This window comes from Lasioglossum baleicum, chromosome 11, assembly GCF_051020765.1.
Source record: "Lasioglossum baleicum chromosome 11, iyLasBale1, whole genome shotgun sequence".
Lineage (NCBI taxonomy): Eukaryota > Metazoa > Arthropoda > Insecta > Hymenoptera > Halictidae > Lasioglossum > Lasioglossum baleicum.
In genome coordinates, this window is record NC_134939.1 from 5312783 (window position 1) to 5328016 (window position 15234).

At 40.0% G+C, this 15234-nt stretch overlaps 1 protein-coding gene across 1 annotated transcript; it reads left to right on the forward strand.

Annotated features, from left to right (window-relative positions):
- The first annotated feature begins 250 nt into the window (after positions 1-250).
- Positions 251-8053, forward strand: LOC143213718 (cytochrome P450 6k1-like). Its single transcript, XM_076433830.1, has 6 exons — positions 251-407; positions 2151-2678; positions 4913-5284; positions 5937-6121; positions 6624-6912; positions 7765-8053. The coding sequence occupies exons 1-6, from the start codon at positions 266-268 to the stop codon at positions 7941-7943; spliced, it is 1695 nt and encodes a 564-aa protein (XP_076289945.1). The 5' UTR covers positions 251-265; the 3' UTR covers positions 7944-8053.
- Positions 8054-15234: the final 7181 nt, after the last annotated feature.

Below are 15234 nucleotides of genomic sequence, written 5' to 3' on the forward strand. Positions count from 1 at the left end.
TATTTTACGTGGAAATAAATGTGTGAATTTAAATGTGTAAAGTTCGTTTTCGAACTGTAATTTTCAGTGTAAATAGGCGCGTAATAGGCCGGCGTGAACGTCAATTTTCCATATCTTTATTTTATCTTTGAATTTTAATTTAAATATATTAGACACCCCTGTGTCTGTATAAGTGTGTGTGCCCAGGCTATTCACATTGTTTCCGGATTGGTTATTGTTAATTCTAGCACTAAAATTTCAACACCCACGAAATGGAATTTACCAAATGGAGGGGATAATTCGATATATACACTTAAGCATACAGCTTTCCTGTAATCGGTGGAAGTTCTCCAATCTGTCATTAGCTGTGAAATACAGTGCAAGAGGAGGTTTTATAGGAACAAGTGCATATTTTCTTGTAACGTCTGGTATGTTTCATCGACTTATCATTTTGCCATGTAATCAATTCGAAATTGTTGGAAATTCTAAGCAGACAGGATGATGTAGAGAACTTCAACTTACCGTGATTTTACTTTTTTCGTAACTTTAAAGGCATATCCAAATTATAGTTTACGAAATGCCTCGCACAGACTAGAACATTTCGACGAACAGTGCGGCGAACCGCGCATTTCGACGAACATATCGACGAACATTTCTGCGCGCCGGACGGCGAACAGATTTTCTTGCGAACAACTATGGTAGCTGCAGCAGCGTATACTACACAAAGAAATACAGATAATTTTATCATGGATGGCGAAACACTCACACACCTTTTGAAAAAGGTTCGAAACTGAACCGAAACGTTAGGAAAGAAGAAAAGTTTATTGCAAAATTGCTAGATAGACGCCGAAAGCATCTCATTAAATTAAATATTTAACATTTACGATCGATAATCGGGATTATTTTAATACAGAAAATGTTGGCAGTTTATTGAGTGAATTAAAGTTTCAAAGTGAAATGCTTAGGTCTGTACGAAGCATTAAAGACATCAGATTCAGAGATTAAATGACTAGAATTTTTGGAGATGTTATGACATTTCGACGAACGTTTCGACGAACATTTCGACGAACGGTGCCGCGCGCATTTTGGCGTGCATTTCGGCGCGCATTCGTGCGCGCGGTCGATCCATCAGCTCTGCGAACGACAGCGCGCACGAAATGCACGCCGAAATGCGCGTAGCGGCGCGGCGTTCGTCGAAATGTTCTAGTCTGCACGAGGCCAAATACTACTGTTCCATTTTAATAGAGATACACAAAAGGTATCTAAACACTGTATTTCTGATTCTTGAAAAATTGTCGACATATAAATTGTGATAATTTCGTAAAAACAAATAGTAGAACAATAAACCTGGACACTGCCTTCGCAAGGCAATAGTCATTTTCCTCTAAGATATATTTAATTTTCCTTAAAAACTGCAACAGATTTAAACGTCTAGAAGAACATTCGAAAATTTTTCTCGTAAATGAAACTGCCAGAGATTTGGGAAGACAAAATCCCTTAAAAATTGGTGTACGTTTTTTCACGGTTTTATGGAACAAGATGAGAAACAATTGCGGTTGCGTAAAGCCCTGATGGTTTCACTCACAGGGGTAGGACCTTCGAATTTAAGGCTAGGCTTACGGAGATCTAGAAATAACTATTTCACATTATTTTATAAACATAACAGGAATGTGTCTATCCAAATTTTCTACCATTTTTCCAATCATAGATGTCTATCCAAAGAATTATAAATTAAGAATATTAGAAGCCGTCATTTTCACGGGTTCCGTAAACCTAGTGTTAATGTACTTTTACATGGTGGTAGTATACGCGTTTCTATATGGTATACAGTGTGTCATCGATCTGGTTTGTATAAGCCGCAAGGAGGTGAATCTATGTGAAAAAGCAGTCGACACAAAGAATAATATTTTTTCGTTTGACGCCGCGTTTTCGAGAAAATTGAGTTGAAAGTTCCGTCGAGTTTGCGTGCTTCAGTACATGCTGGAAGTAGAATTAGCTGGCCATGATCAGACACGTCCGACGATTCCTACCTAATGGCACTCGAACTCGCTGGATTTTCAAACTTCTGTTAGAATGGTGACCTTAAGGACGTAGTACCTTTCGACCCCATGGATTCAAAAGCGGCATACACTTTGCTTGAACAAACACTAATTAATCGTTTTTATTTTCAGGTTTCAGCAAAATGGCATTCGTCACGTCCCATTGGATTCTAGATGGTATTCTAATCCTTGCATCCCTCATCGTCGCGGCATACATATACATGACGCGGCAATTTAAATACTGGATTAAAAAAGGCGTCGCCGAAATCTCTCCGATGCCATTCCTTGGAAATTTCGCAGACTGCGTTTTACTGAAGAAGGCACCTGCACAGTTGCTATCAGATTTCTATGAGCAGTCCAAAGGATTACGTTACGTGGGATTTTATGTTTTTGATCGACCGTGCCTTCTAATACGAGATCCCGAAATTGTGAAGCACGTATTGGCGAAGGACTTTAACGTGTTTTGCAATAGAAATGCTCATCCGGCTAAGATCGATCGGATCGAATACACGAACATCTTCGCGGTAAGGGATGCGGCCTGGAAAATCCTTAGATCGCGGCTGTCGCCTATGGGAACATCCATGAAACTGAAGAGACTGTTCGATTTGATGATCATGGTTGCAGAAGATTTGGATAAGTACCTGGAAGGATTAAATTTGAGTTAGTATGTCAGTTCTTATACGTCAAGCCCGGGCAACCTCTTCCCCGCCGTCGCTTCACGACTCCCACTACCACTGTACTGGTTCCCCCACTATCAACTATTTTATATTGTTCCTTATGATTCAAGAGTTATAGTTTAATTTTACCAAACTTTTCGATCTAGCCCACTGTGTGCGGTCGTCAGAGGCTGTTGGGGACACTTGGGACAATATCTTTATTTCTTCAAATTTTTAAAAAGTTCTCTGCCATGAAAACATTCCTTATGTTTAAAATAAATGCAGGGAAAACATTGTTTACAATTGACAACATTCTTAGTAGGTACTCTTATGTTTTCTCTATAAATTCCTAAACACTCGTTCACATCGGTTTGTTAGTTTTAGTCGTATAATTTTATGAAAAAGGGGTGACATTTTGTTTTACACATCTGCAAAATTAACAATTGTCAACACATTACCGACAGGTGATTATCGCATAATTTTGAAAAATCTACGGAACATGGCTAAACAGTTTTTAATGGAACATTCAATAGCAACAGCAATTTTCATTGTTAACTAACAAGTCATCCTCAATAACGTCATCTAATAGTTTCATTAAAAGTTGCAATGTAAAAGAAAATTTCTATGCCTTCTTTTGTTATATCGCAATTATTGAAAATCCTATTAATAGGCTTCCGATAGGATATCGAAAAATCCTTTGAGATTCGTTGATAGGTCATTAAAGACTGCAACGTATTCAGAGCAAGTGTGAGCGAGTTACATCGAAAACCCCAGATCCTTAAAGAAAATCCCCCTGGACGTCCCCGCACGCACTAAAAAGTATGACAAATCTGGGAAAACCGGACGGATGGCACACACAACCCCAGTACAGTAATTCTTCAAACGGTGTCCAACAGCCGTGTTTTGCACGGACGGCGATGGGTTAGGAGACACTATTTTTTTATGACTGCGTCTACCACGCCGACCGCGTCGAGACTTCAATCGAAAAGCCGAACATAGAGAAGGACAGAATAAAATACGCCGGCACTGTTTAAAGCCCCTCGACTTCTCACAATGTAATGGCAATGATAGAATTGTTTATTTTTCATTATTTTTTATGGAACTTTCACTACCTTATTTCTGGAATTTTTCTGTATGAATGACACCAAACACGATATAAGTTCAACTGTATTTAGTGGTTTAATTGACGACGAAAGTTTCGAACGCAACGAATAACAGCGTATTGGAAAGAAAGAGACGCGGACAGTCGCTGTCGCCGGCACAGTTCAAAGGCCCGCGTTGTCGCTGTTCTTCGTTGCGTTCGCAACTTTCACCGTCGATTAAACCACTAAATACAGTTGAAATTGTATCGTGTTTGGTGTCATTTTAATCAGAGAAATGCCAGAAATAAGTTAGTGAAAGTCCCATAAAAAAATAATGAAAATGAAGAAGTTTGAAAATTCGATTCATTCGAGTCAATGTAGTGGTGTTCACGCCGATATAGCCGAACCGAGATCAATCATCGCCGTCCTGCGGCGCACAGTGGGCAATTTGGTCGAAACTCGATTCAAAATCAAAGAACTTTCGATAGAAATGAAGTAGAGCGATGAAATTTTGAGGTCGTAGACAAATTTTGAGACCCGATTTGGAATCAGCGTGACAAAATTTACGAGAAATGATGTATAGCATGTTCACAAAAAAATTTTTTCCGCGCGGGGTATAGGAAAACCCACAATTTTCTTGAAATTGTGCAAGTTTAACGAATTTTCTCAAGGTCAAAAAACGTTCTTACCATAATCTCCCTATTTTTCCCATATTCTGCCAAGTTTCAGCTTTAATTTTAAAAAAATTTCATCGCTCTACCTTATTTCTATCGAAAGTTCTTTGATTTTGAATCGCGTTTGGTCGAAAGTTCCCACTATGCGGCGCGGCGCATCGTTGGCCGACAGTGGAGTGCGTAGGCACTTGACTGCGATTGCACAGGCGACCCAGGACACCGATTGAAGAATTACTGACAAGTAGTACTGACAAAAGTGGTGGCAGGAAAGACCCCAGCAGGCGTGAGCACTCTCACATCCTCTCGGATAGTATTTCTCGCGGTTGAACACTGTGTTGGGACTCAGTCTCACTACTTCAGTTAGTCACTTGACTGAATTTGATGACTTGAGTTAGTGGCTTCCTAGCTTCAGATGTATACATTGGTGTAACTTAACCCTAAGTATTTGGACTGTTACTAAAGTATATGAATATCCGTTTCAGCTAACGGTAAGGTGATGGAAATGAAGAACCTCTGCGCGTGCCTTCACACCGATATGGTGGGGAACACAATTTTTGGCCTGCGTGTGAACTCATTGCAAAACGAGAATGCACCGTTCCGCCTGTTCGGCAAGAAAATGTTCAGCTTCACCACACTTCGATCTATCCGCTACCTTATCATATATTTCATACCACAGCTAGTTAAAATTACTGGTGCTAGATTTTCGGACACGGAGAGCTGCAATTATTTCCGGTCTATTTTCTGGGGAACGGTAGATCGACGGGTGAAATCAGGCGAAGAAAGGAGTGACTTCCTTGGTTATTTAATGGAATTGAAGGAACAGTATAAGGACGAGGGTGACATCTGTGGATTAAGTAAGTTATTATTTCAATGTACTGATCGTCCATCGGGAAATGGCAGGGAGAAACTTGTGGGGGACCATCGGATATCCCTACGACGCCCTACAATCCTTCCGCAATTGGTCGAATCACTTGTGGTGACGCTGAGCTCCTATGTCAACCGTTCCCGTCAGAATCTACCCGGTAAACAATTTGCTCTTGATTTGGTATGAATTTGGCACCAAACTTTGTAGCCAAATACCGAACCATCTGTGCCCGCATTAGGCTCGGTATTTGGCGACAGGTTTTGGTCTGCAGATTCAGACCAAATAAGAACCAAATCCTGTTCCAAACAAATCTCGGCACTCAAATGACCGCCTTTAGCTTGCAAAGTATGATTGCAGATAGTTGGTCTTAATCTGTTCGAACAGATTTTGCTGACTGGGTAAGGATGGAGTCCACAAACTGACGTCAAGTGTAGGGTCTCGCAGATCCCCCTGCGCCCCACTGTCGAAATTACTGCCATCTCCTGATGGAAGATCAGTCCTATTTTAATTTGTTATTCTAGACTCTACTACTACATTTAAGGTGACGGATATTGCCACGTTTTCCTTTAATTTGTTATGCGTCCTATTCCACGAACTATGTAGGAGTTGACAATCGTTAATTCGATTGATTCGCTTTACAGATTTTACAGGCGACGATCTAGTGGCACAAGCAGTCGGCGCCTATGTTGCCGGCTTTGAAACTGGTTCTAGCGTTACGGCCTTCACTCTTTACGAACTCGCAATGAACTTGGATGTCCAGGAAAAATTGAGGACGGAGATTCTCAATGCACTGGAAGAAACTAATGGAAAAATGACGTACGAAATGGTATGTATATTAAATTGCGATTACAGAAATTCGTATAGTCTACTGCAAGACGGTCGAAAGGTCGTCTGCTGCTTAAAAAAGGATGACGTAATGTGTCCTACATATATGACATATTTGATCCCCACTTCAATGCTTCAACTATTTCAATCATTCCAGCTATTTTTCTTTCTATTTTTCAATCCTCCAAGTGAAAATACCCCTTTATATATAATGGAGCTCTGCTAGAGTACGGGACGCACAAACATTGTCTTCCTACGTCCAGTTATGCTTTTCAAAGAATAATTCCTCTGAAGATTAACATGATTGAGGTTTTCTTTTCATTAGCTATATCGTTACACTACTCAAAATGCTTGATCCAGTTTAAAAAATACATACAAAAAAATCTTTTCTATCGGGATAATTGTTTCACGGAAGCAAACTTTTCATATCACTTAAACCAACGGAGACATTTCAGATGAAGATGTTAGATGATTCAGCCTGAACACATGTGTTTCCATTACAGATTCAGACACTGCCCTACCTCGATATGGTGGTTGCAGAAACTCTACGCATGTACCCACCACTGGGATTTCTGGATCGTCTACCAACCAAAGACTACAAGATTCCAAATTCCGATTTGGTATTGAAGAAAGATACTCCTGTGTACATTCCCGTAGCCGCATTGCATCACGATCCGGAGTACTTCCCTAACCCGGAGAAATTCGATCCCATGAGATTTAGTAAGCAGAACGAGCATAAGATTCGACCTTTCACTTATATGCCTTTCGGCGAAGGACCTCGCATTTGTATAGGTTAGTAACAGTTTGAAATGTCGGTCTACCCTATCTGCTAAAACTAGGAAACTCGTATTTGTCATGAATTACTGAACTATAGATTGACGTCAGAATGACTATCCAGTCAGCAAAATCTGTTCGTGCAGTTAAGACCAAATGCCTGTAATTATACTTTGCAAACAAAGGCGGCCAGTTTGGTGCCAAGACATGTTTGAAACAAGATTTGGTCCTTACCTGGTCTGAATCTACAGACCAAAACCTGTCGCCAAATACCGAGCCTAATGCGGAAATACAAAGTTTGGTGCCATAATTCCATGCTAAATGGAGACCAAACCTTGATCTCGTCATAGAGGGCAGGTCGGTCTCACTGAGAGCGGTCCTAGTCTTTTAAGAGTAAATATCGAACACAATCGGAGTAAACCTTGCTGTAGGAGAGAAAATCGAATTTTATTTAAATTTCTAGATTATATAATTTTAAGTTGTATGCTTAAAATAAAGATAATAACGATTTTTCCCGATATTTATTCTGAAAACAAGGTTAGGTTCGCTCTTCGTCCGACCAACCTGCCCTCTATAACGAGGCCAAGGTCTGGTTTGGATTTGGTCTCTATTTGCATGGGATTTCAGCACCAAACTTTATCGTCAAATAGCGAGCCTAATGTGGAAACGGATGGATTGGTGTTTGGCGACAGAGATTGGTGCCACATTTATACCATATCAAGAGCAAATTGCTTACTAGATAATTATGTTATTTCGAATTAATCAAAGATAATCGAAGTTCCACGCTTTACGAGATAAAGATTTTATGTTACTAATCATTTTGTATACAATTCAATATCAGTTTGTTTTGCATGACGTACCATATTGCAGCACTTCGATGGGGTCTTCAGCAAGTGAAGGTTGGGCTGGTACAGCTTTTAAGGAAATACGAGGTGACACCTTGCGAGCAAACACCTGTGCCTATAGTTATAGATACAAAGGCATTGACCACTGCGGCAAAAGGAGGATTATATTTAAATGTGCGGAAGGTCGAAACAGTAGCTGGTTAAACTACCCCGAGCAGGTTTCCAAATTCGACAAAGAAAGTATTACATTATTTAACCACTTTTGTAAAAAATCACTGTATTCTCTATTTTTATAATAAATTAATTATTTAAAATGGGTTTGAAATTATTTATATACCAAAGCAATGAAATAATAGTATCTCTCATTTTTTTAGAAATGGAGGTGACCGTCAATTGACTACTATGTATATTTTTATATCGTAAGAAAGCGCGTGCCAAAATGAATTCGTTTGTATACGACATAATGACCTTTAAGGTCTCACAAGGTCACACGGTCTTCCTAACCTGGGAATTTTTAGTTCATCTCTAGCCATTATTTGAGAGTGGAAGGCAGCGGCACCATGTATCTTGCGTTGTATTCGCCAGATTTTGGTTACGGAAGTTTATTTGTGAGATTTCAATGGAACAATTTCATTTTAACCTTGAGATTTATTCGAAGCTCGATGTAGCAATATGATTCTATTTAATTGTTTTATTCGTGAAGAGTATTTCGCAGAGATAAAAATCACTGATTTTTAACTTCGCGATTTTATAGGGATGTTACGTGCTGAGAGTGCCTAATTTTTGGTCAATCCATTTAAGGAATTTACCTGGGATAAGGGTTATGATGATAGTGACCACAAATGTGAATTACACACACACACGTTTATTAACGACGGAAACTTCTGTAGTATTGCTCGGTACAAAGATTTTTAGAGAACTGACCACCCCCGCTAGAGATCTCTCGGTTTTAAAGGGAAGCTTCCCTCTCCTGTCTTCGGGGTGGTGGAAAAATGCATGGGAAAGGAAAAATGGAAATGAGGATAGGTTTTGAGGATTTCCAGACGGGCCCGCCCGCGATTAGGCAACTGCCCTTTCCGAGCCATCGAAGACATGAACCAGACGCACGCACTCTGGCACTTGGGCATCCCCAAGTATCGAACCTCAAGTGATGCGTCCGGTTTCCCAAATTTATTGCACCAACCCCGGGTGGCCCGTCGCTATGCAGGGTGTTTGGTTACTCGAAAAACGGCCAAAACGAGCATAACTTCTCGACCTCTGCTTTATAACGATAACCATTACACAGTAAAGTCTTGATCTAGAGGTTCAGAACTTTTTTGCTCTCGGAGATTGACGTGAGAGTCAACTCTCAGAAAGTCCTCTCAGGTATGTGGTATGTGGCCATTTGAATTTCATAGTCTCAAAGGAGACGGCGCGATCGACGGGAAACGGATTTTCCTGAAAGGGTATAGCCGGATAAGATAGTCAAAAATGCCCTTGAACCGAATTTTATCGACGATGTGCCATTCGATAGAGCACCAAGAATAAACATACTGTGCAAAATGCTGTATTTGAAGATGTCTGCAAATGTAACACTGTCCAACACCAAATTTGCTCCGCAATGTTGGGTGATTCTTATAGAGTTTTTTTGTGCCGATTCCAAATCTGCCCTTAATTTTCCTCCTAGACGTACAGTTCTCGAGAAACATGACTTTGAAAAAAACATATTTTTCAACTTTAAACAAATATTATGATGTTATTATAAAAGACATTGAATTGTAATTTACAGCTGTTCCGGCAAACCGGTGCGCTCCAAGTTCCACCTCTCTCTCTTCCGCATTTATTGTTCAAAGTTAGTTTCAGAAATTGTCATGCAGCAGAGTGGAATAGGCCTACAGGGGAAACCACATAAAAAAAACGCATTGACAATAGTACCTCAACGGTAATGTGGAAACCTATTGATACGGGTGTCGCCCTAATGCGCCACGCGCAGTTCATACAGTCTGGGATATGTACGGGCCTGAGGACTAGGGCCGTTACGGAGAGCGAGACGTGCGGTGAGAAAAGGAGGCGGCGCGAGCCGAGAGCGGCCTGCAGAGTCTCCTCCGTGCCGACCACTGATTTAGCAGATGAAGTTTTATGAGATACAGCTACTAAAAGTTAAAAATAAAATAAAAATTAAAAATTCACTGCGCAGTGTATTATCAGATTATAAAGTTTATATGTGAGTTACTTTAATTGTGTGAAATCGATAAAACCATCGTATTTGTTCAGTGATAATTAATAGCTTGACAAGCTGAAACAGGATAAGTAGTGTGAGATGTTACATAACATACAGTGACTCCCATTAATATTCGGACGCTCGAAAAAACTCGATAATCTTTTTAATATTGTACTATACGATTCAAACTTTTTTTCGGAAGCTAGAGCACTAGGTTCAGTACAGGATGTGAAAAGCAATTTTTTCGAAAATTGCAATTGGTCGGAATTGTAGAGAAAATACTAAAAGGTCCATTTTACAACTTTTTTATGTGGGCCTATATTGAAAATTTAAAAAGTACGTTTTGTAGATCTGTTTCAATTAAACATATCCTGAAAATTTCGTCAAAATCGGTCGACGTTGCAATGAGCTACAAGCGTTTAAAGATGGTAAAAATTGCAGATTTTCACGATTTTCGGCCTATAACAGCAGTAAATCTAAGAATTCTTACATCTTTCAATAACTGTCATTTTTCCCCGCATCAACCGATTTCGATGAAACTTTCACACTGGATATAACCCACACAGATCTACAAAACATATTTTTCAAAATTTCAATATAGGTCCGCACAAAAAAGTTGTAAAATGCAACATTTAGTATTTCCTCTACAATTCCGGTCAAATGCAATTTTTGAAAAAATTTCTTTTCACATCCTGTAGTAAACTAATTGCTCTAGCTTTCCAAAAAAGTTCAAATCGCAGAGTCGAAAATCGAGATTTGAAAAGTTGCGGTGTTTTTAAGAGTGTCTGAATATTAGTGGGAGTCACTGTACAAGGAACGTAATAAATATAATCATTGCTATTAAATATAGATTCTTTTCTGCTCGTATAATTGTAATTATAATGGTTATAATAAGATCCTGAATTAAATAAGATATATTTGTTTAATAGAGACAAAGTAGTATTTCGTAGTTCAATGTAAAGAAGACGATGTTCTTATACACACAAACGGATTCATTCAATGTTTCCTTGAAAGTTATGTACCCAGATAGCACTGTACGTCTGTAGGACGTCCGTTTTATGTTCAGTTTACGTCCACACGTCCTACGGCCGTTTTGCACGTCCTATGAACGTCGCGTCGTTGGGACCTAAATTTCGGAACATCCAGGGACATCTATTTTTTAAGTCTTATGGAATAAGACGAATAATGATGGCGGCCTAGATCGATCTTTTATCTAGCGCCTTTGACTGCTTAAAGACCCCATCTTTGCATTATAGCGTGCGTATTCCGCACCCTTTAACCCTGGAAACGAGAGTCTACTCCCTTAGGAGTGCATTAAAACGAGGTATGTAGTGAACACGCTAGTAACATGGCGCAGGGCCCACTCTAGGGGGGAGCAACGCGGACATTTGTCCGGGGTGCGAAAATTTAGGGGCGCCATTTTGGCTGTAAGTGTGAGAAAAATATTGACGTGTTAAATACCCAATTAATAGAAAATTTGCTTTTATTAAAATTTAAATAAAATGATTTGATTTTTATTGAAGATAAAAAATATGTACCTTTATTTTAAAAATATACATAGAGTAAATATCTACGTCTAACTTCCTCGTGAGCTAGCTTTCAACTAATAGAAAACAAAACACAGAGTGGCCTTCTCCTACCAACAATGTCACAGTGTAGGGAAACAAAAACATTTCTGTCCGAATTCATTTGTCCGGTACTGTATATGTAGTCTCTCAAATACAAATGATTCAACTAAGCTAGCAAGAAGTTCGAATGTTTGTCAATGGCCGTATAATCAAAAAAATTCATAAGATAGGTCTGGGTTAGGTCTTTAGACTCGTAAGAGCCGCTGAGTGGTCATCAGTGGTCGTCAATGCGTCTCGTGCAACGCGAATCGCCGCGGAATTACGTGTCACGCGACGCTTTAAACCATCATAATTTCCAAACCGGGACGAAGTGGGACGAGATCTTTACAGGATCTTTTAAAGGAGACTTTACTGAAAATGTTCCACTTTGTTAGAGCTCCTGCCCCTCTCCCTACATTTTAACTTATCCCTTGTCAAAGGTGAAAAACTTTGACGATTTTCCTTATTTGACTAAGCATTTTTTAAAATAATAAATTATGAACATTAACGTTTAGTTCCTGGGGCGTTCTTAACATAGATATACATTATTCATAAAAAAAAATTTGGGCACTTAATCTTCAGTAGGTTCTCCAGGACATCGTTATGAAGAAACGGAATTTTTTCGGTGATAAATCGTATCTGAAAAAGTTTGATCTTTGAAGGCTTATTGTAACAAGAGTTTTTAATAACTTTAATTAATATTATCGTTGTCGAATGTAATAGACATTTAAGAAACATTGTGCATTCGTTAAAAATCGATATGAGGACTTTGAGTTTTTAGCCCGTGAACAGCTAGAACGTCGATTTTACCCACTGTGCGGCGCGGGGAACGGCCGCGCTAGTGGTGAGCGCCAGTGAAAACGCTGGTCGGTAGAGGTGTGCGGCGGTCTAGTGGGCAGCGACCTTTACCTGGACCCGTCGCGTCGTCGACCGAGTAAGATCTCGCCCCACTCCTCCTTCCCAGGGCCTCATTCAGAGGTACGGGAAGGAGGTCCTAGAAGTCAAAAGTGTACTGATTGGGAAATGCAACTTTCTGCAGGAACCAATCAGTGCATCTTATTTCATATTCGAGAATCCAACTGGCATCGCGCTAGGACTGGAAGACGAAGTCGCTCAGTTGAGTTTTACGCTCTAACGCCGTGACATTCTCCAGTCCTCGGGTAGACAAGTACAACGCACGAGCCGAGTCTTGTCAATCATACGTGTGAGGTTAGCGTCACGGTAGTTTGTTGTCCAGCGGTCAGGACACCCGACAAAACGGGATCTCATCGGTCAAGATCCCTCGCGTACCGAATCACGTCAATCGAGATTCCTCGCGTGCGTTCAAATCATCAACGCGAATCATATCATCATCTGTGCGCGTATAAGGCAGGACCTGCTAGATCAGCCTTACTGACGAGTCCACTAGCAGGTCCGGGACGAAACGCTTCCATTAACGTTTCCATGCGATTTCAATTCTTCCAAACCAATCATTGTCTTTTGCGCTCATTATATCATTGAATTAGCTGCCCAAGATTAACTTGGCGGGCAGTGATCCGGAACATTCTCGAACCGACAGTTCCGCGACAAAACAGACAATAAACCTCCTAGACGTTCAAACGGTTCTTAAATATTGATAGGACGCTTCAATGCGCTCCTATACGATCAATATTTCCATCAATATGGTCCTCCGATAATATTGACGATATTATTGATCATGTAGGGGAGCCACTTAACATTATACACAACATTCAAGGAACGCTGAATTACAACCAAAAATTGTTCACCTTGGAACTCTTGTGACAAATCGGTAAAAAATCGCAGTTCAACTTTTGTGAGGCCATTGTCGAAACGAGACTGCCCTTTAAAGAGCCACGTTCAAATGACTGTGACAAAAAAGAAATGGTTTAACCTTTGTTGAGTCGTTTGAATTTGCAACATTTCAGAAGAAAAACAAATCTACTGCAGTTTCTCACGTCGCGTCATCGTCTTATAATAAAATGGAGACTTTGAAAACATTTATTTCGGAGACACGGAGGTAGAAAATTTACCCTTTAAAATGAGCGGAGCCGGAATATTTAAAATGTTTTCACACAAAACTGTAAGAGTTCGAAGGGCTATAATATTTGAGTTGTAATTCAGTATTCTTTTAATTTTGTGGAGTAGCGTATAACACATTTCTTAAATCTGTTTGCTTCCGATAAATAATTCGATTAGTTCTAGAGATATTATACAATTTATCGATGATATCCACGAGATTCACTCAATAGATTATGTAATCATATTTGTTTTGCTTCTTTGAAAGAGGCATATCTCCCGATAGGGTAGATAGCTAATAATAGCAAACTTGCCAACTATTCCTTGCAACAACAACTTGCAAACTATTCCCAAATCAACATACAAATTTGAAACTTACCAGAAATTCTTCTGTTTTGTTAATCTATCGAATGCCCCCCATCGCAAGTTAACTTTTGTTCGGGGAAACTTTACCCTTCGTCTCTCTTCCGAATATATTTTCTAAATTTATTTTCTTGAAGTTATCATACCACTGATACTACCGATACAAAAAGCTCTTTGATAATAGTACCTGATGAGTAATGTGGAAACGTATTAATACGAGTACCGCCTTAATGCGTCACGTGCAGTTGATATGATACGTGTCTGAGGAGGATCGAGCACAAGACACGTTGCACGATTTGAAATGGCCAAAATGTGTACTGGGGTTCAATTTTCAACTTTGTTAAAAATGAATGATTTTCGAGTGTTTGTGATTTGTGTACACTTGAAAGGTATAATGAATTTAGTCCACAATTTGACCACTTCGAACCACTGCACTATGTGGGTGGTGCTTCCGCGAGTACTGATTTCTTTTTCATGCAGCACGCGTCTTCGTCGCGATGTGCGATGTGCGAGGCCTATGCACGTGGCGCTTATCGCGGCCGTGATGTCGCAGAAAACCCTGCAAAAAACTACAGTCCAAAATATTAGGCTGAAATAAAAAAGTTTTAATGTCACGTCTGCCGACGTGTTGCCATAGGTTATAAGCATAGCCAATAAGAGTAGGATATTGTAACCGTAATTATTAAGAATATTGATTAGTTATAAGTAGTCATACCTCGCTCCGTTCATCAGATCCGATTCTCACCTCATACCATATACCCATTCTTATCTTAACCCTTGTATAATAATCATATCTTAATGTATTCCCCGTAGCAGTATCACGTAGCATTTACCGTAATCATTAATCGCGCGCTTCTCATAACATCCATAGCGTTATGTCTAACGAGACATCCGGTAGAAGATAAGACACCTATGTATTCGACCTCACGATCCTAAAAAGAGTGCAGTTAATTCAGTTCAATTCGGACAGCCAGTCTGTCACGTTCGTTCAAGACTCCAGCGAGGCTCGTCGCCTCCTGGATGTCCCGGTCCGGACTCCGACGAGTCCTCGCTCTCATCCGCCTTTGAGCGGTCCTGCTATAACACGCGCTTCTAGTTCATTATAATTTCATTTCATACGTTACAAATATATTCCCCGTTATTAATTTAATAAGTGAGTCTCACTTAGTTCTTCTCTCTACATCCTCGCGCTGGCGATACTTTCCTATTCAATTCGCATTCGTCGTTATCAATTACGAAAGCTCGTGCGCATCAACGAACGCGGGACGGAGGACAACAGCGGGGTATCTCCCGCCAACCGAGGATCACC

Excerpts from the sequence above, each read along its gene's own strand:
- LOC143213718 (XM_076433830.1), top strand. The coding sequence starts at position 266 with ATGGAGGGGATAATTCGATATATACACTTAAGCATACAGCTTTCCTGT. Across the intron at positions 6,122-6,623 it reads GAAAAATGACGTACGAAATG|ATTCAGACACTGCCCTACCT; the intron begins GTATGTATATTA and ends TTTCCATTACAG. Across the intron at positions 6,913-7,764 it reads AGGACCTCGCATTTGTATAG|CACTTCGATGGGGTCTTCAG; the intron begins GTTAGTAACAGT and ends ACCATATTGCAG.